The following is a 24,926-nucleotide window of genomic DNA, read 5'->3' on the forward strand; positions in this document are numbered from 1 at the left end:
TTCAGGTTGTGTTTTGCTGGTCTTGGGTGGGTACAGATTTGCAAAGTGGACCCATACATGATTCTGCTCTGGAGATAAAATGGACCTCACATGTGAGAACTTATTTCCCCAGCTGTTCTCACTGACATGTCTTGTTTGTTCGCAGCATATGGGATGGATCGTTTTGTGATGTTACTTGTTATATGAATATGTTCCTGTGAGTATAAGCCACAACTGCAAATATTTATATACATGACTGCAAGTAGCACAATGTAAAACTGACTGTAATAATCATTTTCACATGACAGAAAGAATATTTTGTCTCGGATTTTGGACTTTTTCCCTTAATAAATATGTCCAGGACTCATCTCGGGGACAGCTGTGTTACTCCAGATGATTTTACTTGTCAAACTTGGAATCTGTCAGTAAAAGCTTTCCAATCCGATGTTAAGAAAAACACAGAGGAATATTTAGCCTGCTAATAGATCCTGATCCGATCCCATTATTAATGAAGTCACGCTGCTGTGCCATCCATGTGTCATCCACGTGTCTCAAACCAGAGACTGTGAATGAAACACACATCATTTCATCATTACTGCTGATGTGTGATGAAAACAGGCGTTTAGCCAACTACACAGAAAAGTTGTTAAAGGCAGTTCACTCACAGGTCACAGGACTGCATTCATGTAGATGATATCGTTGGCAATCTTTCTCAGTCTCATGATATATTTTGATGCACAATCTACAAGTGTAGCAAACTGAAACTGGCCATATGTTGAGATAAGTGCTTTTTTGATTTTCGAGAGATCCTTGCTAAGTAAAGCCCTGAACAATGCTCCGTGTCTGTGTTTTTGATGAGAGGTGGTCTGAGCAGGTTTTAACAAACACATGCGTTTGGTGCCAGGAAATTACCAAACAGACAAAAAACAGGCTCGCACCAGAGGAAAACTGTATAAAAACTGTTTGCTGTAGCGTTACCATTGCGCCTGCCAGCGAATAGAGATCAGTATGTCTTTTAAATGCACTGTTAATAGTTTTGTATAATTAACAAGAAGAAAAGAGGTCTTTGGGGAAATATCAGAAATGCTCCTTCTTGTCTCAGATGGCTGGAAGGGGTGCCTGACTGACAGCAGCTGGTAAACTGGCTGTGCAGAGAACACGAGACAGGCTAAACAAGCTTGCACCACAGCTACATGCCACTGGACTGCACGCTCGTTGTCAGTGGTATTGAAGAGTAAGAACCACACCAGCATTTCACCAGACTGAAGCGACATTTGCGGGTATTTTTACATGCTGTTTAATGTTCTGCAGCTCAGCAGCTAATTGGCTACGTAGCCTGCAAGCTGAGGTCAACAGAACACTTCCCGGTGAATGAACCAATCGCTCTGTAAGATAAAGTGCAGGACAAGACGTGTTCATGTCTGTGAGTGAGATAAAGAGGGAGACTCTGGCAGAAAAGCTAATGTGGGTTGTTATTCTGGAGCCTGTGGCTCTTGAGTTGTGAAGCAGTCTGCTGTCTGGCTCTGTGTGACTGTTCAGCGTGTGAGCAGTAACACAATGGTGTCACTGCTTTATGCACATTAGGGTTAGAGTTAACTAATGTCGATTGGCTGTCTCCAAATACAGCATCTGTCTACATCGAGAGATACCGATACAGTATCCTGTCGAATCAGCGCAAAACTAGGGGGTATCATCATGAAACTAGACATATAAGATACACATTTCTCCCCTTTGGTTTATGTTTTTTCTCAAAAGTGAATCCAGGACTAGATATTCATGCTATAGCAGACAAAACAAAATTATATTTCATTTAATTTGGTCTTTAAAACATGAGTTAATACCTGTGTTACTGATAAGACAGAACTAAAAACCTGGGAATGAATCTCTTTCACTAAATAAAGCTTCAGGAAAACAACTTTCCCAGAAAGAATCTCCTTTGCCCATTAACACACACACACACACACACACACAGTGCATGGGCTGTTGGCTTGGTCTGAAGCACCGTCTGTCATTTGCACCTTGTGTGTTTGTGCATGTTTTTCCACATGTGGGGATTTGTACAAGGTAAACAGAGGAATGCCAGGCTAGGCTTTTAAACTGAGCAGATGACAGACAGACAGACGCTGTGTGAATATGTGAGGCAGTGTCCCATTAATCTTTGTATCAGATGTGGACAATGACTTAAGGATAACTCAGACGTCCTTCCTATCTAATGTATTTCATCTAAAGTAATTTCATTAAACTTGATAAATCTGTAAGTTCATTTGCCAAAATATTAATAACATATCACATGACTGGTATTTCTCTGACCTATCAAAGGCCTTGAAAAGGTATTTCTAAGATCAGCATCTTGCCATAAACAATGAGATCCTCCATGAAGACACAATGTTCAGCCAAAATTAGGACAATTTTGGTCATTTCAATTGACCAATTTCTGTTTTTTTTGTTTTCTGTTTTTTGTCTGTGTTGGTTTGAAATAGCAAAGCTCAGCTGGAAAAAGGTAATGACATGTATTTCTGTGCACCTACCCACATTTATCAATATCTGAATATGATTACAGGGCGATGGTTTCCTTATGCTGCCAGGGAGATACCACCGTCAATCAAATCCATTCAAACCACATTTTTTGCAGTTTTTTTTTTCTTTTTTTGTCTTAGTAAATTATACCTATTTGTGTTGTCCTATGTTCCCTACCACATGTCTTGTCCACTTCTATTTAGTAGTGACTGGTTTAACAAATTGCCCAGTATTACTTTTAACCACAACCAGCAAACTTGTTCTCATTAGTAAAACAGAGCACAGAGCAGAATGTTCCAGTTGAGAAAGTTACGAGTCATGCCGCCCCCCCCCCCCCCCGCTTAAAGCATGGCCCACGTTCAAAAACGCAGCTGTAACACCATTAAGGCAGGCAAAAGTAGTTGTTAATTGTTACAGTGTCGGTGATTAGTACAATTGAATCACATTAAGGCGGTGTTTTTATCAGCTGTGTCCCAGCTGAAAGTCAAATAAAATCTGTATATTGATGAGGTGTTGCATATTTCTTTGTTAAGCCCTGTGTGTGGAGGACAGCCAAACTGTAAGACAGGCAAAGACTGTAGGGCAAATTATGGTGAGATTGGCCTCTAAATAGGTGGATAAATCCTTAAGGACATTTTTTTTTTTAGCTTTCTACAATTTAACATTCAAACTTCAGTTTCATGTACTAATTACTGGCTGGAGGAACACCAAATGTGAACGAGAACTGAAAGTACTGCCTACATGGAGCAGGTTGAGTTTATTGTGGAGTTGCTATGCTTATGTAAACAGCGTATGGGACATACAGTAAGATCAGAGGCGGGATTTGGCACCACAAGAGTAGAAGCTGTAAAGCAGGGCTGGAAAAACATTTTCATAAATCTGAAAATACTCTACTGGCACAGGATCAGCCATTTCTGCCACATGTCCTAAAGCTGCACTGTAACATGGGCTAGTGAGCCTGATAAGAAAACCCACCATAATCAATTTACCTATCGCTGAGCACATTTTGCTTTTTAATTTCATTCTTGTAAATTTGGGAAACATCATGTTCTTGGTATCTGTTTTGGATTATTACTTTTATTATTATTATTATTATTATTATTATCATTATTATTATTATTAGTAGTAGTAGTAGTAGTATTACTTAGTTTTCCTGCCCACAACCTGCTCTCTTTGGTCTCATTTCAAGTTACAAAGAAAGCTTCAAACTGCATGTGCTTCTATGAAAAAAAAAGTTCAAACCACACAATAGTCACAGCTTTGTCCAGCTACAAAAATTTGCAGAGAAGCAGTTTTCTCTTTATTAATTATTACATGTTTATGAGCATAGTTCTGTATGCAAGCTGTCTGTTCAATATAATAATGAGCTTATTTTAGTTTAAGCAGTGTCTTAGTACTTATGGTTTTCTGCAAACTCCACATACTTTCCTTTCTCATATTTTGCTTGTGCTATGTTTGAAGCTGTTCTTGTGTTTAATACCTTTGATATTATCTCTTCCTCTATACTACTTACTTTACATTCTGTAGGTTAATACTTTCGCTGCAGCCACAGCTCACTTCCTTCTCAGGGATTATACATGTCCATCTTCATCCATCAGTCGGCTTAGAAACGTGATATTCAATTTCCACATGACCCATACAGATATGGACTTTGCTACCTTTCATCCCCTCTCTCTGCACTACGCACAGCGCAGCACAATGGACGACAAGATGGACCTCTAAAAGCTTTCTCTAAATGTTCTTATTTTAAATTATAACGCACATTAATGCTTGATGCAGCACATAAACCAATTTAATCCACCCCCCGACAGCAGAACAGACTCCTGTAACAGCTTGGTGTTTTCCCTCAGCCTGAAAACTGACTCAAACCAGTCGATGTTGGCACAAGCAACATTTTGAGGAGATGTAAACAGACAACTCTGCCAACTATTCTAACCAACCAGTGTTTTGCCATTAAACTTATGTTGTGTTCTGCCAGCTATGATATCCGCATTGAATTTGTCCAGTTCCCCTGCTGAAGGCGATATTGCCCATCTCCGTTGGCTGACAAAGTGACCCCCGTGCATCATTGTCTTTAGAAGTGGGAAAGAATGAAAAGGGATCCAGGGAAGCCAGCAGACTGGCTGTCTCCTCAGCTATGTGCATACCACTGTTTAGAGTAAGACTGTAATTGACTCTTTATCATCATTATGATCCCGCAGCAAAAGCGAGGGAACTGTAATCCCCCCTGTTCCTCCTCGCCGCTTGTTTTCAAAGCATAAATTCCAGCAGAGGATTTCCACATATTTGGGTAGAGTTTCCATTTAAGAACAGGAAAGTGTTAGTGTGTTTGTACATTCATTTGTTCTTTCTTTTTGTATTTATCTCTCTCTTCTTCTCTGTTTCTCCTCACTTTCATGTTTGCTTCCTTGTGTTCTTTTATACTTCCTCGTTTCTCTCCCCTCACTCTACATGTCATGTCAAAGGAAAGGAAACAAGGCTTCTCCAGAACTTTTGATTGGAATAACAAGGACCATGTGCGTGATGATGAAGTGTAATGTTTCAAAGTACAGTACTACAGGATACACTTTTTTTTCTGGCATTTTTGTGTTTATGACGGAGTTTCAGTGTTTGAACGGCACCCAAACATTACCCAGAGTAGATACTTTGCCTAATAATCCTTCTTCTCGCTTTGGCTAAAACAAGACAGAGACAGAAAGAGGTCTGTAGCTGAGGGCAATTATCATTTAATGATTTTCTGCTTTTTCCTCTTCCAGGAGCCATTAGCCTTGCACGCACCTGAAATTTACAGGGATGAGACGTGTGTGTGTGTGTGTGGGGGGGGGGGGGGGGGGGGGGGGTTGATCTGCTCTGTGGAAACAAGAGACAGACAAAGTCGAACTCAAGGACACAAACTCAAACCTGAAACCGCCACACTGAAGAAATCAACTGAGTCAACTGTAGGTTTTAGGAAGAAGGAGGAATAAAAACAACAGTTTGCCTCCTCACCACTGCTCATTTCAGCTTCAACCTGGCCATTATTTATTTGAATAAATTCCAATAGTGAAAATCTAACTCAGAGTGATGTGTAACGTGTAGCTCCAGCAACCTCTCATGTTCAGTTCAGTTTATATTTAAACTGGTCTGAAGAAAAATTCTGTATGAATGTTGCTGCTATAATATATATTTATCATTCTTTTAGACACATATGCACAAACACACACACACACACAAACAGCAATTTTTAACTGACCAACTGCCTCCTCAGGTGTCCAGTAGCCCGATGTGTCGCAGATGCGAGGCGAGGTAGCCTCATAGGCGTACTGGTGGAAGACGCCATCCTTCTCACAGTCTCCGCAGTTGATAGCAGACGCGTGGGATGTGGAGCTAGGATAAAAGAAAACAAAGAGTTGCTGATTGTGAAACAGCAGAGGCTTTGTCTGTCACTTGTCAACAAGGTAAATATGTCTCTCTTAAGACCAGAACTACAGTAATGTTGGACCAGCCTGCTTTTTAATCTGGACAAAACCAAGAAAGCTAAAGGAAACCCAGAACAGGGTAAACACACAAGAAAAGCTGGAGGGAGATGAGTTGCAGTTGTCTGCTTACAAAGTGATCCTCAGTCTGATGACTCGTGGAGGAGGTTATTTGAGGCTACAGCCACAGCAGTTTCTCAGTGCGTTACAATGGGCCAACAAAGGCCTATCTCATTTCAAAGGCTGTAAATCAGGCTAAGAAATGCAGCTTTCTTTTGTCCAAATTTGAAGATACCGCTGATTGTATATGATGAGAATACCATGATGCATTGCACATGGGTCAGGCAGGTGATCTTTGTCTACTCATAAAGTCTGTTTGGGGAAAACTTTATGGTGACATAACTTTAAATTTAGATGTTGACGAGGAGCCACTGAACCACTTTTCCAGCAGGCTCAGGCAAATCCCAGCCTGATTCCCCCTGAAACACTGTGTATACTGTATGTTGGGACACAGCCGACATATACATTCTCTTTCAGTTGCCTACACACAACACATCGCTGCCTGATACAGATGTATCCCTGTCTTGCTTATGACAACAAAAGTACTAGTTAGAGTCCAGATTATAGTCAAATTACCTTTCAAATCAGGAGACAAGTGCAGGCAATGGACAAAACTCAATTTGATGTACTCCTTGAACAGATAAGATTAAAAACCCATGCAATCGTACCTTTGGTAAAGCGGTCCCCTTATAGGTGGCAGCCAATAGATAGAGACAGAATCTGGGCTCTGGTCAGTTACAATGGGGGCCAGAGGGATGGGGACAGGTTGACGGTCCGTCTGCCACTTCTGATAGACCAAGTCAAGATAACAGTGCATCCTAGCCACTTGGTTGGGAGTGAAATGGTTTGTGCAGTTGTCATCTGATAGGGTGCCATGAAAGAAAAACTCCAGTTACTCATCGTGGGCATCAGGCTCAAGCACAAGCAGCAGCAATGTCCTTAGTAAACCTTACATCAGGCAACATTCAGGTCTAAGAGTTCAAGAGTTATCCCGAGTAGAACTGACTGAGACAATCATGGATAATGTAGGTGCAGGTGCATTCAGATTATGTAGTAAGATGTTACACATTCAGTATCATCACTATTCTAATAATGTGCTGTATACGTTCTATAGTGCCATGATATCAGCTTCTTCTGTGGCTCAGTAATTATTCTCACCATGTTGGCATCATGCCTGCTGTCAATTACAAGTAAGCAAAGTGGAGGCTGTTCATCCACTGTACCTGTGTAACTCATGTAATTGCTGTAAGGTGTGTCCTGGTACGTGGTGACCCCACAGGTATCATTAACGGCTCCAGGATCGTGGCAGGCTTTGGATTTGGGTGTTGGGGCAGTGTCAGCGCATAGATCTCCTGTCTCCATAGATGGGGTGGTCTCCTGAAAGTACGCATGACAGAGCCACTAGCACATAAACACAGAAAAGCCCTTCCCAGGAAGGCATATCTACATTTTACAAACAGCAGGTGAAGAAATGCACAGACAACCCCCACATATTTTTTACTGATGGAAAACATGAGCAGGTTTGTGTGAGGAATGTTCCACACATGAATATACTGGCCAGAAAAAGACACTCTCCAATATAAGAGTAACATTTTAGATGTTATGATGTATAACAGATCAACAGCAGCTATTAAGTGGTGATTCAAAAACATACCAAGAATCAGAAACAGGAGCCAATTTTATTAGTCCCACCTGACATGGGTCATCACAGGAGTCCCGCTCGCTCACCCCTTTGAAGACATGATACAGGCCAAAGATGTGTCCCATCTCATGGATCATGGTGTTGTGGTGGCCCATCGTACCAAAGTAGGATGGGTTCAGCACCATCCCACCTGTCAGCGAGAAGTAACGTTTATAACGCGGCTTGTATTGTTGTTACCATCCAGATTTTTTGGTTTATTTTGATAAACCAGAGTCAGTCTGTCAATGCATGGAATATGTATATACCTAGTTCCTGCAAAGTGAGAAACAGATTTGTGAGTCTTTATAACTTTAGGCAAAGGTAAACTTGCTCTCCCTTTCAAGACTGTATTAGTACAGTGTGTCCTTCTTTGACTTCACCTCTTTAACAGGATGTTATGGTTTGGAAAACTGTCAGGTCAGCAGGTGAACCAGTTTAGTGCCCACTGGCAATACAATAAATAACAGTAAATTCCCAACAGATTCAGCTTCTGTTCTGTGTCTAAAAACAAGACACATTGTTCAGATCTATCACCCACATAGCATTGTTTTCGATAAGATTCCAAAGGCATCAAACAAAACAAAATGATCGCAAAAAAAAATGTGGCATTGTTGTGAGATTCTCGCTGCTGGCTGCGTGTCTTATCGACTCCAGCTTTACTCTCTGCCACTGCCGCTGCTACAGCTGGAATCTCCAAAAGAGAAACAGACCACCAAAGAAAAGACTAAGCGCTGTGTAATTTAATTTAATATGGATTCAGTAGGATGGCTATGGGTGTATATGGGCTTTTTGTGCCTGCTTTGAATATATCAGAACACTCTCAGAAATCTTGTATCTACTATTTCATTATTTATGTCTCAGTTCCCTAATAACTGATAGCTACCATCATGTCCACGCACAAAAGAAACTGCATTGAAATGCACTGAAAATGTACTAAAAGAAATAACACGAGCACTGAAGATGATTAGGAAATAAATCAAAATCACAAATTCAGTTCAAAATTCATACTAGACTGCATGAATTGCTGTTTAAGACACAGCTTAATATTCAAAGTGTAAGTGCAAGTATAAGTCTGACGGTAACCTCGATATTATAAGTCAATTATCACAGGAAAAGCTGAGTAATAAATTCTGGGTGATCCACAGTTAAACAGTGTGGATGATGGTCAGGCTGGATTCAAACAAACAGATCATGATGAGAGAGGAGAGGGAGAACCAGGCATCCTACTTGATCACGAACGGTTAAGAGAACTTTGGAAAAGTAGTTTTCTTCAAATTTAAAAAAATTAAACTTCTTTAATGGGCAGACCAGATGATTGAACGGAAGAATACGCTGGAAAAATACAATTTTTATGTTTCCATAAGCACATGATACTACTTTTCTAATGATGATGATAATGACTCTGCTCCATAGTCCGTGTTTAAGTCTGACTGTGTGTCCTAATATGCTCTAATAAGCTCCTCTGCACCATTTTTCTTAAATTGTGTTTCTCTGCCTGTTGCTTGGACCAGTGAGGTTATGTTTTCAGTCTGGTTTCTTGGTCAGTCTGTTGGTTAGCAGGATATCTCAAAATATGCAAACAGAGCTCAGAGAAATTTGGTATAAAGTGAGTCCATGCACCATGGAACAAGTCATTCGTTTTTTTCTTTTTCTTTTTTCTTTTTTTCTTTTTTTATTGACAGGGCGAGATTATGTATTTTTGGACATTTTATTTTATTTTCTAACATGTGTCTTAATGTAGAATAAGATGTGGATTCAAAAAAAATTGTTCAAAAAACATTTAGTACCATAAAAAAAAATTACAAATTTAATTTGAAAATTAAAGACTAAACAAAAATCCCAATCAGTAACAAAGTATGTCTAAGATAGCAATTTTAAATTCAGCTATGGTTTGTGGGCTATGGTGAATGCTTACAAAAGTGGCGATACAGGTTTTCTGCAACATGCTGATAATCACAGAATCAAGAACAGACATGAAAGTTATTGGTTTTCTAATTAGAAACAGTATGCTCAGTGGTGAAGACATAGACCAATGAAGACATTAAATATCTAGACACTAAACAACTAGGCTTCCAAAGATGACCTGTCATCCAATAACTCATTTTTAAACAGGCCCAGATGCTGAGAAACTGAAACAAATGTCAAGTGGGTGACATTCAGTAGAGAACTGGATTCAGCAGTTTAATTTGAAAATATAACATCTACTCGGACAGTACAACTGGTAGCATCAAAGTAAAACTCTGTGTTTACGTAAATGAATAGCTTTCTCAAGCCCATAAATCTGCAGAACAATAACATGTTAAATTATGTACTTATTAGTTATTTTTCATTCTGGAGAAACAACGTCAAAGGACGTTATTATCCCAAAATGAAACAATAGTTTTTTTTAGAATAAAAGCTCTGGCAGCCTTAAGCCAGGGTACCTTCCACTGCTGGACACAGTTAGACCAGTGAAACACTTGCCTGGGATGTCCAAGTCCTCCAGTGGTGGCGTCAACAAATACATGAACATTAAACCAAATATGGTTTGGCAAAGATTTGTTTCTCCTCTTTTCCATCAAAGTAGTCAGAGAACACTTACCTTTCAGAAAGACATCAGCACAGAAATTATATATAAATACAGAACTAGGGAGGTCAAAGTCCATGGTGACAACTTAGCTAAGCGATACAAAGGCAGCTAGACTCGCTTGAGGTTCTTGAAGACGTTTCACCTCTCATCTGGTGCAAATATCCCAGTAACAGTGCAGCTGTTTTGTTTTGATTATGCTGTGTGAACATATTTTTTTTTTTTTTTTTTTTATGATTTAAAAAAAAGAAAATGTCTTTGGACAACAGCTGAAATTAATTTGCGATCGCTAATTTGGTGTGTGTATTGCAGACAGAAACCTTCAGCTGGATGTTGTTTATTAGGCTACAGCTAACAATTATTTTCATTGAATCAAACAGTTATGTACAAGTAATAAATTCCTGATCATATAAACTGAAGAACAAGCAGAAAATCCACTGGAAAATTGGCTTAAAATATAATGAATTGCTAAAAATTTGTGCTAGTCTGTTATAAAATCAATCAATTGATCTTTTTATCTTCAGTCTGTCGAAGGAGGATAAAACAAGACAAAACTTTCATTGTTGAACGTGCTCTGTTATTATGTTACAGGTCTGCTTGTGCTGATGGCATGGACATTCTGTCCTACCACATCTTAAAAATGCTCTATTGAATCAATTACTTCAATGTTCAGCATCACTGTTAAATTATTACTCAACACTGATGGAAAAGAAAAGAAAAACAAATCACATATCGCAAATAAATGTGAATTCCCCACAGCAAGACATTTTCTTTGTCTGCTCTGGAGGTACATCTACCCCATGTGTCTCTTGCTTTTGAGTCCACTTACAACTTTGCACTGGCACAAGAAGAAAAAAGTGCTTAAAGAACAGCTGGCAAGTGGGCATGGGTGGCAACAATGGTACAGAGCCCACACTGCCATTTGTTTGTTTGGTTGTTGGGTTGATTAGACTTTTCCAGTGAAAAGGGGCCTAATGGTTGGAAGAGGAAAAAGGCAACGTGCCGGGAAAAATCTCTGCCAGCTTCAATTGTTCTCCCCATCTCATTTGGATACCGCCAAAGCAGACAATAAAGGATGAAGGGCAAAGACACAGATGAAAGGAGGGATAAAAAAAGAAAAAGAGACAGAAACACAGGATGAAAGAATGAATGAAGAATGGTAGAACTGGAAATTGAGGCAAAAAAAACGCCAAAGCAGACAATAAAGGATGAAGGGCAAAGACACAGATGAAAGGAGGGATAAAAAAAGAAAAAGAGACAGAAACACAGGATGAAAGAATGAATGAAGAATGGTAGAACTGGAAATTGAGGCCAAAAAAAGAGAGACAGAAGAAAGAAACATAAAGAAATAACATTCCGACAAATATATGATATAGATTTTGGTGTAAACCTGCTCACCTTGGTGGGTGAGAGCCTCCTTCGCCCATGGCCAGGTTGCAGCTCCTGCCAGCTCTTCACGTACTGAGTTGCTGGCAAAGAAAACGTTAAGCGTGTCAGTGCCGCTCAGGTGTAGCTCCTCCTTTAGCTCCTTCACACTCATATACGCCCTGCAAGGATAGAAGGAAGAGAAAACATGCAAATATCAGAACAAGAAATTCATCATTTTCAATTATAAACACAGATATAACCGACTTAACAGCTGATACTGAAGACAGAGAATATGTTCATTTATTAATTTGTAGACTTAAAATGAAAAGGCATTAACTAAGGTTAAGGTTATGGGGGAAGGGTTTTAATGCTCACGCTCTTTATCAAACATGGTGCATTAAAGGAATACTTTAACATTTTTGCAGATACACCTGTTGATTGTCTTATCAGAAGAGTAAACTGTTTGTTATACCTGTTTCTCCTGTTTGTTTTATAGTACCTGTTAGACCATACAGTTTGAGTTGTTCAAGTTTTGTTTGATTCAAGCCACTGGTTTAACTTAAACCATGTTTAAATTAACTGTAAAATATAGTATATCTTCTAGCTTCTGTGCCAAGCTAGGCTAAAAAAATCTTAGACCAATCTGTGTTGTATGAAAGAGGTTGAATCATCTCCTACAACCTAAGGCATGATTGCAAATCAGTGTATTTTCCAAAATGCGTGTGTATGCCTTTAAGCATGGAAACATTTATGCTCAGGTGAAACTACGAGCTCAGTGATATTCCATCTTTAACAGACAAGAGTTTTCCTCAAACCAGTCAACATCAATCTCTGCCCTGTAACTTCAAATCATAACTGTTTGAATTGGTCAGGGTACTTCAAACCACTGCCCCCTGCAGCTCACCACCCCCATCCCCACCACTTTCTCTCTCTGACTGTGATAAATTACCCTGGACGCACTTTGATGTGTGAAGCCGATTTTGTTTTGCCTCAGCTATGGTGATGTCATCTCTCTCCTTTGCTTTCATAGCTGGAAAGCGTTTGTACCTGTCACCATTAGGCCCTACTGGGTCTGAGAGCTTTGCAGTGGGGTCTCACCAACTGCCCAGTGCTCAGACAGTCCAGGCTTTCAGGGTGAGCCTCCTCCAGTTTCCGAAGCTTCACTGCTGCTTCATGACATGCTCTTCTTTGAATGTGCCTATGTTAATAAATATCAGTACTGCCAAGTCTTCCACTGGTGCATCAGTCTACCGTTATGTCAAATCAGTTTGTATTTATAAAAATACATTTTGTTAACTGTAAGAATCATACATGATTTTGTTTCTGAAGTCTTGCTTTCTTTCATCTTGCACAGGCAAAGCTTCAGACTTAGGTGTTTTTCGGTGATTATAACGTAATGGATTATTGTTTCATGGTGTATTTCTCAAGTAGGGAATTAAGGTTTTATGTGACTGATCAATTTCAGCTGTGGGGCTAACTTTGTTAAAATTACTCAGCCATACTTTAATCTTTACCTCAGTTACTTCAAGAGTATTTGGATGATTTGTTTTGCGTCGGTTTCTTAAAAAAGAAGTTAAAGTTTATGCTTTTGATCAAGCTCAGCTGTAGGGCTAAATTTATTAATACTACTTAACCATGCTTCAGTCTTAAAAGGCTGAAAAGTTCTCTTTTTTTATCAGAAATATAATTTATATAATTGCTCATTAGAAAAAATTCTTAAGGTTTGGCTCAGTGCTGCTTACGTTGTTCCAATAGCTGGAGGGATAAACAGGTGAGCTTGTGACTATAGGATCTCAGCTTTCAGCTGGGAAAAATCTAGATGGATGTAATAAGAAAGCAGTAATCCCCATATGCCCATACACTTTTGTCAATGTACCATTAAGTGAGGCACTTCACCTCTAAATTGGTCCAAAGGTGTTGCTCATCAGCCAAGAGCTCCGCATATGTGTAATCCTGCCCCTAATGCAATCCCTCCCTGAGTGCATGCGTAGCACTGTAAATAAGAATGTGTTTTCTCAGGCATTTTGCCTGACTAAATAAGGTTTAAGATTTAAGATGCTTCAGGGAAACCCTGCTCTCACTACATCACTGAAGCCGAGTTCAGCCGAGGCTGCGTGCAGTATCCATCACCCTCGGCTGCGCAATTACAAATGACAGAATGTTGACCACTAAAGAGTTGACTCTTAAACTTCTGAGAGTCAGAGGATGCCTCAGTGGAAGTCTGAAGCCAACCTGGCAAAAAATAAATGGCTCTACATGATTGAAGTGAAAGCTCTGGTTATGAGTTAACAAAATTACCATTTGTGGGCAAGTCAAACACTGTGTGAATCAACAGCAGAGTCAGCACTAGCACTGTCACCATGTAAAACTGTGGATGTGCGTCCATTTTAAATATTATTGTTGACAAGTCAGTTACTTTGAACCCTCAAGAAACAGAAGACAGACTCTAAAAATATCACACCATCAGTGGTCAAATATTTAGACATATTATATGTGCCTTGCCTTTGTACAATATTATTTGTCGACATAAAGTAAATACAAAGCATCTATAATCCAAACAGTTGTTCCTCAGGTCTTGATGAATACTGTGCTAGCAGAAGATAGTAGCACTCACAGATAATAAAAGTCACTCTCATTGCATGAACTCAAAGTGCTTCAATGCAGGAGTGCACAAGCCCCCAGCGGTTGTGGGTGCCTTGTTTGCCTTGTTTGCATTTGTTTCAAAGTTGGAAAGGCATGGGTCAGCCGTGGGTCATTTCGCTATACCCCTCCCTTGAACACTAATTGTCCAGTCGTAGTTTAGTAAGTAAGTACATAGGCAATGCATGCCTGTCAAACTTTGACTTTCTCCATAAGTTGAAGCAGAAAGCATGGGGCTGCAGTAAGAGCGGTACTCAATATCTAGAGTTCGGAGGGTGCTCATTTTTTCAGCATTTCAATACTAAAATCATAAGAACAGAAATGTAAGGAATAGATTTAACAGTGTGTTTGTCTGCTTTGACATAAGATGCAATCATTTACATGTACAGCCAACTAACAGTAACCACATCCAGCATTACTTCTGAGGTTGAGGAGCGTTTCATACTACAGCAGAAGTGACATTAAACAAATCTGGGTCAAAACCTTGTGTATGGCTGGACCGTGTATGGCCTATGTGTGAAATTGAGGATGGACTTGAAAACTGTTATGGAACTGCTGCAAATGAGCATATTCGTGGCGATGTGTTCTGCCCAGCGTCAGCCAGTTTCAGCTCTTTATCTGCTTCTCCCCTACTCACTGGGCTCACATATACAGTAATTTAATACAGCCGAGTTCCCAATAAAGCTGTTTTCATTTACATGTTTTTTTCTGTTTGTGTTGTCAGACAATGGAACAAGTATGAAACAGTGACTGAAACGTGGCCCATTTAGACTATATGTTAACCAGCAGTCACTTCCGAGCCATTTCCAATGCTTTGCACTGCTGAAACTGCTAAAAACTCATTTCATTTTGAAAGAGCAATGGCCAGTGGGGAAACTCCAACACTCGGCCGATCAGGGGTTAACTTCACCAATCAGTCATTCAGCAGTGGATATTTGCATTTATAGGGCTGGCCCTCTGTTGCGGTCAAGCCGAAAAAGCATGTCATTTAAGTAGACAAACAAGATTATGCTTGAAAATATTAATCTTATATCCTTCCTTATCATACCTCCTCCAACCTGGACCACCATTTCAGTAATCAGGAATAATGCTGTTCCTTTATTTCCATGTGTTCTACATAGATCATAAACCAGTGAGGAAGCTAACGTTTTTCCTGGAGAATGTTTAGAAATTTTAAAAAGTCAGTTGCTGGCGGTATTTTCAACTAGTGGAGCTTGTGCTTAATCAGTTAGCGAGCTACAGTTGATAAAATGTGTTATCTTTTCAGCCAGCTACAGTCTCCAGCATGAATAGAGAAACTGCTTTGCAGCACCAGTTTATATTAGTAAATAAAACAAGTTTGGAGCCGGATTGTTCGCTTGGGGGACTTGCCTGGAGCTCTCTCCTCAGAAGTGCACCGTCCAGGATTTGCTAACCAAAAAATTTTGCATAAATGGACATGATGTCCCACACCGCCCCATCACTCCCTCTCCACCCTTGCCTCTTTTTTTGCTCTCTCTCTCCATCTATCCCCTCCCTGCTCCCTTTTCTTTATTGTGTTGCCAGAATCTGCAGTGTACCTGCCCATCGCTCTAGAACTGGCTCTCGAAAACACATTTGTGTCGTGACAGCAGGTGGCTTCTAAAACCTCTGGCCCTGTACTGGCCAGCAGCAGCTGCACACATATAGGGTCCCATAATCAGAATACCTGGCCAAGAGCTTAGAGAGAAGTGGGGAGGGGAGGGGGATATCAAAAACCCAGATCCCAAACATAAAAATGGTTCAGTGCTTCACAAATGCCAGCGAAATGTCATCCTCACATTAATTCTCTCTCCGCCTGAGAAAGTATCAAGTTGGGATCCAGGGACATGCACACATGCATGAAGGCATGTCGAGGCACTCTCACACATAAGCATTTTCAACAAGCTGGGGTCAGGACCCCTCCAGAGGATCTACACTACTGTTAGTCTCTTGCGCCCAGTTTTTTATGACACACTGGTCTCCTGTGCATTGGCTGTTCATGTTGTTTTTAATGGAGGGTCAGGAGCTTATAGACAGGAACTCTGGCAAGATTCACCGCAGTGGCTACGTCACTGCATAAGAGCACACACATACTGTGACTTTTGAGTTTAGCTTTCAAAACCTAAACAGCAGAGGCCTTTTTTTAGTGAAAGTTTCTCATGCAAGAAAAACTGCATGATGTCTCCAATTCTTTGACACATGTCCAACTAAAATGGATTCCAATTATTACCCAAAGGTAAGTGTGGTGAATATATTTTCATTTGTTCTTTGAAATTTCCTTTGCAATAACCATGAAATTAAATCTAGAATAAATCACTGAGCATTTACTATAACTGAGTCCAAAGAACCAGACCCCCGCATAACAGTGTTTGTTATTCAGTTTGTGCAAAACAGCAGTTGAGTCGAGTGCTGCTGTCCAACTTTTTTCATTAGTGTCCATCTCCTCGCTGCAGGGGATATAGCTTAGGCTGACACAGGGAACATCTGACTCTACCAAACTACCAAACCAAATTTTTTTCCTGTCTGTCTTCCTCCGTCTGTCCCACCAAGCTCATGACAGGGCAACATAAATTAATATTTACTTATGACACAGTTGAAGAAGCCCCTGCATGTGGCCAAGCAATGAGCCACACACATGCAAGCCAACTTGATTTTTTTTTTTTTTTCTTTTTTTTTTTAAAATTGTACCTAACTTTAACCTGTGTTTTCCAGGGAGCACCATGTTCTTTTCCAACAGCAGCTTGTTTCACATTCACACATCTGCACAAATTCAAACCTGGGAGCTGCACAGTACAACAACAGCCTCCTTCTGCTGGCCATTGAGAGCTGTCCAGTTAAACTTGCCTTCTGTTGTACACTGAAATTACTGAAGGTTAAGCGCCCCGCTCAAGGGCGCACTGTGTTCCAGGTAAGTAAAGCAAAGAAGCAACAATCTCCAGGTTGCTCCTTTGCTTTCCATCCACAGATTTGGTAGCCATGTGTTCAAAAGTATGATTACATAATCTTTAGGCTGCTGCTACTACCTATGCAAAAAGTAGAAAAAGGGCAAACCTCTAAAGTCGAGCAAAGGATGCTCGACTTTAGAGGTGACTGGGGCCACGTTTATGTCTTCCTTCCCTCTTTTTCCTCAAGAGAGCTACCATGTGTTCTGTCACCACCCACACTACATAGTGGAAAATAAGAGCTTGTTACTGAAAATGGAACATGCTGCTGGAAAATGTTAAATCTGTAGTGTTGCATCACTACTCATCAGAACTGCAAAGAAGACTGCAAAATTTTAATTCTCCTTGTTTACATTTGTACTACCTAAACAAACAGTCACTTATTATTTATTTGAAACTGTAACTTGGATAGAGGGATGTGTACCAAGAACCAGTCTTACATTGGTACTGGTTCTGGTTGATCAGAATGAAAATATCATTATGCTTTTATTGGTAATTGATCATATGTGTGTCCAGTGCACTGCCTATGATGATGCATTTGTAAGCATATGTTAACCTTTTTCTTCTTTTATTTATATCACACCAGCCATAAGCCATCATGGTATGTCATTTATAAAAGGACGTGATGATGTGAACAAAAAATATTAATACAGTTTGTTTCTCTTACAGAACTAACATCTAGTCAGAGTCAAAACTATGACTGACGACAATGAGGTAAGGTTTTGTTCTGGGAATCTGGGGTATTTATCAAGTTAGGCAGAAGGTAGTTTACATTGTACCATTTTAAAAAACGAACTAAAAACTACTGTTTGGATATTATATAGGGTGATTGCAGACTAAGAATATTTAAACGTGATCAGGCTAACAAATATTGGTATTAATAATAATAATAATAATAATAATAAAGGATTGTGTACTTTTATTACACCCACTGAGATATTAACTTGGAAATTTCAACTTCACAAGGAGTTGTAACAAATCTTGCATATTGGTAAAGAGAACTCCTTTTGACCGAAGTATAAATGGAAAAAAAAAATTCTATTCTACTGTTGTAAAAAACATTAATACATCCTTGTGTTAAGCTGTCACAGTCTGTCAACTCCAGACATCAAGTGCTAAATCTGTCACTTTCAAAAATAGCTCCATTTCACATGTTCTGTTTTCCAGTGGCCCAGTGTAAAGCTTGTGGTTACAATTTGGATTGAGGATAGAGTCTTTAAGAAAATGGGCTGACGACCTCATGGCAAGACTTCATGCAAGCTATTTGGAACTCTGCATGAGCCTGTCTGTCAGACTAAATGGAAGGCAGCAGGCAAGCGTTTGAGTTGTGTAGTAAAAATAAGTGTGTACTTTGGCCTCTGAACCCACCATCCCCACCTCACGGAGCTCTCTCTAAAACCACTGGGGAAAGTGAGAGTACCAATTTGTACATGTAGCATGTTGAGCTGTTCGTTGCACAGCCATGCTGAAGCATTTTGCAGCCAGCTAAGGCTCGTCTTTTTTTTTGTGGTCATCTATGCCCAGAGACGCTTTGCTTCTGGAAAAATATGTTGTTCTTATTGGCTTCAAACTTAATCCCCCCGGTACTTTCTCTATTATGCCTATAAAATGTGGCATTTATATGCTCCTGCTTTCTTAATACAAACTGATATATAGGCTTTTCAGTAGAATCTTTGTAACCAGCAACAACCTCCAACTGAAAACAAATTACTTGATTCATTTCAACTTTTATCTTAATCCTTGCAGTAAACAACACTAATTCTATTTGTACAACAGCTTAGTAATGTCACACTCACCCCTGTGCTGCCACGAGATTCTCTTCTGTAGCAGAAATATTGTTTTTATTCACTAATTATTTCCAGTCGCTGCCATTTTGCCATGTTTTGATCATGGCTAAGCTAGTTTTACTGAAACTCAACACTTCCTGCAAAAATGTTTGTATTAAAATTCTTCCAGTGGCTCAGTGGGCATAATCCCTCCATTTCCTGATGGGCTTTTAAAGTGAAAACTTTACAGAAAGTGTTTCACTCACAGTAGATTAACAGTGATCTAAAAAAAAATACAGTTTGGAAGCAATTGGAAATAATAAGCGACTGAAACTGGTATTTCTGTTAAAAACAGAAACCAAAACACCAAACAGCAGAGAACTGTTCACTTCACCTGTCAGGGGACTCCGGATCAAAGCAGGTCTTGAGGACGTCAGTGACCTCCGGGTCGCAGCAGTCTCCGTCATCGTAGTCATAGTGTATACTGTTGCACTCCATGTTACAAACCCCGTCTTGTCTCTTCCAGTTGTAGCAGGGCCCCAGTCGGAGGCAGTCCCCTCCATCGTGGCCCGTTCTTGGATGGTCGCACTCAGGGTCACATTGGCGATTCCCAATCTTTCCAATTCGACAGTTGCTGAGGATAAACCTCTTTTGGAGGCTGGAGTTTCTGACGGTGTGTACACTCAGATCTAGGGTGATGTTGTAAGGGCGAAAGGCCTCAGTCAGAGCCCGGTGTTGGAGATCGATCTGGGCTTGTGAGACGGTGGGGTTTCCACCATCGTCATCGGAGAGGTTGACAATCCGGTAGCGAACTCGCTTGGGGGCACGGAGCTGCCAGTTGTTGTTGTAGCCAAAGATGATGTCGGTGTTGTCACAGGGTGTCAGGCCACAGGGTGGTGGTAGGAATGAGGAGACAAGTTCTTCCTCTGGGACAGGAGTGGTGATAATGGTTGGATGGAGGCCAGCTTTATATGGAGTCCATAGCTCTTCCACCTAAACATCAGAAAATTATTTTTTAAAATAATAATTTGAAAAAAGTCAGGAGCAGAATCCATTAATTATTTCAGTTAACCTCAAGACTATTTTCAATTGCTTTCAATACATAGCAGTTAAATGAGAAATGCTTATGAAGACCAAAATAAAATCGTCTCAATTCATAATGTTATGACAGCTGAAAGGAGCTTATTTTTGGAAAGACTGAACAACAGACAGGGCAGAGACTAAATATAGCCAATTACATTAGTGAAGTCGGCCCACATTGCCAGGACCGGCTCGCTCTTATCAATCTGAAGCGGCCGCTTCAGCAGGTCCTCATGAGACCGGGCGTAACCCCACAACACCACACCCCCTATATGGCCCCTGAAGCTGTGTCCCTGGTCTGACTGGTTACTGCCGAGGAAGAGGGTTCTGCAGGTCCTCATGAAGGGGCTGTACAGGTTCCCTGACTGGAGATTGCTTTCTCCCACCTAATAAGAAAAGCAGAGAAGAAACAGTCAGGAAGAGAAGAAGGACACAGGTGACCGAAGGACACAGTCTAATCAAAGATAATTTCTTAATTTTGATGACATGATTATGTGCTTGAGTTCAAACACCAGACCTGTTCCCCAAAATTAAAGAATTGATAAGCCAAACTGGCATTGAGGTATTAAAGGTCACTCTTGACTTGGAAATAGTAGTTTGACACAGCAATCCCAACTCAAGGGATCTGCTAGTGTTTTCCAAGTTTTCAGCTACATCCTATGGTCTTCATTAGATGGAGTCAGTGGTCTGATGTAAGGCAATCAGCAACTGTAATGATTTAATCCCTAAAACATTTATGGCCTTTTGTCCATGTTAGCTTACAGGTCAAGTATGAAAGTTGATTCTTAACCTTGGAAATGGATGAACATTATGCACACTATCATTACATTTCAGAGATCAACAAGCTAAAGGTGAAGCAGGGGTAAATAACCAAACCAAAATGTGAACCAAAGTTCAGCCATGCACTAAAACCACACACCTTAGCTCCATCAACATACAGGGTCATATTGTGGCCATTGTAAGTGGCCATTAGGTGAGTCCAGGCACCAGCCCTGTATCTCTGGTGGCTATAGACAGTGGTAGATTTTACAGCTCGGTCTGTCCGAAGCGTGAAGTAGAACCTTGCGTCTTTGGTGCCGGTGGGCTCCACGGTGCGAATGCCTACTGACCAGCCCTTCTCACTCAGTGAATGGGAACAGTTGTCAAATACACCTACAGCACAGGGGAAATGGGGAAAAGTAAAATAAATTATTTTGAAAGGATACTGGTGGAAAACATTGAAATATTCTCTGGCTGAGTCAAAGGACGGCAAGTGTACAAATGGTCAGTGCCCTGAGGAAAATGAATAAATAAGCACACAAACAAGTAATCTGTCCAAGTGATTGAAGTCCTGTGGATATAGGAGGACTGAGAGAGAGGCACAGACATGGATAGAGATCGTAAGACAGAGACAGAGAGAATAGACAGAGCCAGAAACAGCAGGAGAGAACAGAGAGGGTAAGGAGGACAGAAGTATTTCACTCAGCCAAGGCAAGGCCGTGATGTTTCCATCTGCTGTTGCAACAGACACACACAGACCACATCTGCAACCCAGATGTCTGACACTGGGACAGTGAAGGGTCAGGGAACCCCTTCACCCTCCTCAGTGCTGTATGTGTGTGCATGAGTATATGCGTCCTTGCGTGTACGTGCGTAAGTGGGCACCTGCAGAAAAATATCCCCACAAATATTTTTAGGATGTGAGCCAGTTTTATGCTTAACCATTTAATTCAGTTTAAAGAAAGCAGCAGTTAAAAGGCTACAACTTGGCCTATAACAGTATGATCAAGTAAATAAGATTATAACTGTTATTATTAAACTGTTTAATCAAGTCAGATTATACTGTATATATCACCTACTGTACTACCACAATGGAGTGCACATCCATGTTACTCTGAAGGTGCTACAGAGCTTTAACATCAAATCATTTTGAGACCAAAAAAAAAAAAAAAAAAAAAATCAGCCGTCACACTGCATTACCAAATCTGTACCAGAAGGTCATTTCTAAGTAAATCTGCAGAATTGTTTTACAGTGTGCAGTATGCTGTAGTTGTTTCAGTCAAATTTAAATGGAGCTAAAGGTTTCAGGTTTCCATGTTATGAGACAATTGCACAACCCCACATTAGATCAAGGCAGGCGGTCATCTCCAGCTTGGCCTCCTTTGTTTACCATAGTTATAATATTGGATTCAGTTAGATACTTGTGTTTTTAAAGCTGCAGCACAACTAGTCAACATACATAATAAGACATAATATCTTCTTCTAAAGATGTAACAACAAACATGTTATCAATGTAAGGAATGTAATGTAAGTACAATATTCACTTTTCTTTTAATTCTTTCATTCTTCAGCAGATCCTGAGGGAAGTATTTGGTTCAGCTCAATGCTCCACTATGTTCACGAGCTAACTGTAAAGCTGCAGGCCAGAAAACGAAAGCAATGAGGTGACAAACACTCTGTAGCACTGAGAGGAGCTGCAGAATCAGGTGATAATTCTCTGTGGATTTGTTTCTGTGAGGGACCCCTTTCACATCACACATAATCATTTGATCCACTGTTCCACTGTTAACATATTTAAATGCCATAATAATCACTATTTTAGGAAAGATAAGATGTTCAAATGTAATCTGAAGGTCACAAATCTTTTCTGCGATGCCCTGTGCCATCCATTTCAGCTGTTCTTTCTCATAGATGGTGTTACACAGGCCCAAAGTATTTGTTAAGACTTGGTTTTTAGCACATACGAGGGGTGATTGATAAGTTTTTGGCCTAAGGTAGAAAGAGATGAGTTATATAGCTGCCATTACATGCACATGCAGTTCAGCTCTCTGAGTGATTATGAATACAATTTAAAGGTAATAACTTTTGTGATATTTCTGTTTCAGGTAAGTGAAATTGCAGGTCAGCACTGTCTTGCTGTCATGCTGATGTGCTGTCCACCCTCAGACTACTGCCTCTTCCCCAGGATGAAGGAGGAGCTCAGTGGTCGCCATTTTGACAGCGATGATGACATTATTGCTGCTGTTGACCACTTTCTGGAGGTCCAAGTTGCCAACGTCTACAAAGAAAAGATCCACGACTGCTGGACTAAGTGTGTAAATGTAGAAGGGAAGTATGTGGAAAAACAAATCTGCTAGGTTTTCTAAAACTGACTCCTTCTACCTTATGCACGAACTTATCAATCACCCCTCGTAAAACATATTTCAATTCATATTCATATATTTCATTCTCAGAGGTGAAAAATATGAGGTGGCCTAGAGTTAACAAGGAGGAAAAACTTTTTTAACCTCTTGCCTAAATTTGAAAATCAAATCTAGTGTTCAGACTCAAGCCATTTAGTCTCTTAGCATGTGTAGCTGCATCACCACTAGGGCACCTCTTTAAACCTGTTTTCTACTTGGCATTTTATTGCAGACATATTTTTGAATGTTTATAGTTTTGAACTCTGGTTGAATTTGTTTAATTCATACCAATATACTGGCCAATATTGGTCATTATTATTAACCAGATAATACATTATTATTGATATAAATGTGGTAAAACAATTACAACACATAATGCATCCCATAATAATGCAGCACTGTGAACAGTGTCATCATTATTGTTTGTCCAGCAGCCTACTCTGAGCTCTGTTTACAACATTCTGAAACACATACAGTAACAACAACAAAGGGCGAAATGTACAAACACGTAGATTTATAAGATCATCACTGACCATTAGAAGTCAAACTAATGTCAATGTCATGTTCAGCAGAAACAATAGGAGTTTGTTTTTCACTGTATTTGTCAGATTCCTTCAGGACACTACAAAGAGAAAGGCCTATGCCACAAAATGCCGCCCTCACATAAGGAAGCAATGAGGGGAAAAAAGTAATATAAGTAAGCATTGGAGTCGGATCTTTGATCAGAGTAAATGTGAGCGGACGTAACAGTTTGTGGTCTCCCTCACTATCTGGGCAGCTGTGGTGCTACACCATAGCGCTTTTATCCTCTTCAATTTGTTTGATGTATGTGTTGCTCTGTCAAATGCGCAGCCTTTCAAACATCACATTCCTGTTACAGGCTTGTTGGAAGATCAGTGATGTTCATCTTCATGCAAAGAGCTTGGCTAAATGAAGATGTCGTGAGATCGATGTGTCTGCAGCCATTGCTCAAAATCAACGGAAACCCACAGTAGGGCAGTCACTTCTTCCAAAAATCTAGTTTGAAAGAATTTTAAATGATACACAATAAACACAACACATTATGTTTGCTAGATTTCATGTTTTCCCATGTGGTACTATGTGTGTTGAGATTGTGGTGCAACTTGGAGTTTTATATTGTGGCTCCAGTTCCTTCATGAGATCCTGAAACCCCTCTCAAAAAACAGGACCGATGGGCCGCATTTCCTCGTATATAAATCTTACTGTCTGATCTACCTAGCATTTTGACAAGCTTCTGGCAGGTGGCCTGAGTGTAGCAGGCAGTCAGACAAGGTTGTGCATTTGTCATTGCCCCACTCATCCATGGTGCCATTACCCTCAACTTGGGTGCCAAGCTAGCAGGTAGATCTGCAGGTTTGTTGTTGTGGTGGAAGATAGTTTCTTTGCACAAAGTCGACAAACAGCCTTGTCTTTGTTACTTTGCCATCTATGGTGTACAACCCAAACTACTTCCACACACTGCTCCTCAGAAGCTTTGGTGTCATGATAGTCCACTCAGGACGACTTTACTTGCTAGTGTCTTCCATTTTCATCGCAAACAGCATAACATTACTTGCTTTGTCAAACTGATAGTGAAGTTTGTGGTGAGCACCCTCTGCTGGATCACAAACCAACCTACTTCAAACCATCTGTTGCACTTACAGAATGTAAATTTTGAATTTGCGCAGGTCATTACAGCTCGAATATGAAC

At 40.2% G+C, this 24,926-nt stretch overlaps 1 protein-coding gene across 1 annotated transcript in view; it reads right to left on the bottom strand.

Moving 5' to 3' along the window:
- Nucleotides 1-24,926, bottom strand: part of pappa2 (pappalysin 2) — a 71,840-nt gene that overhangs the window by 43,870 nt on the left and 3,044 nt on the right. The window contains exons 2-9 of the mRNA XM_041056027.1: nucleotides 20,974-21,206; nucleotides 20,213-20,440; nucleotides 19,369-19,967; nucleotides 11,657-11,805; nucleotides 7,704-7,843; nucleotides 7,235-7,388; nucleotides 6,680-6,872; nucleotides 5,729-5,862 (exon numbers count right to left, since the gene is read on the bottom strand). Coding sequence (XP_040911961.1) covers nucleotides 5,729-5,862; nucleotides 6,680-6,872; nucleotides 7,235-7,388; nucleotides 7,704-7,843; nucleotides 11,657-11,805; nucleotides 19,369-19,967; nucleotides 20,213-20,440; nucleotides 20,974-21,206 — 1,830 coding nt within the window. The remainder of the gene's footprint in view (nucleotides 1-5,728; nucleotides 5,863-6,679; nucleotides 6,873-7,234; nucleotides 7,389-7,703; nucleotides 7,844-11,656; nucleotides 11,806-19,368; nucleotides 19,968-20,212; nucleotides 20,441-20,973; nucleotides 21,207-24,926) is intronic.

The sequence above is a fragment of the Toxotes jaculatrix genome, chromosome 14 (genome assembly GCF_017976425.1).
Source record: "Toxotes jaculatrix isolate fToxJac2 chromosome 14, fToxJac2.pri, whole genome shotgun sequence".
In the NCBI taxonomy this organism is placed as follows: domain Eukaryota; kingdom Metazoa; phylum Chordata; class Actinopteri; family Toxotidae; genus Toxotes; species Toxotes jaculatrix.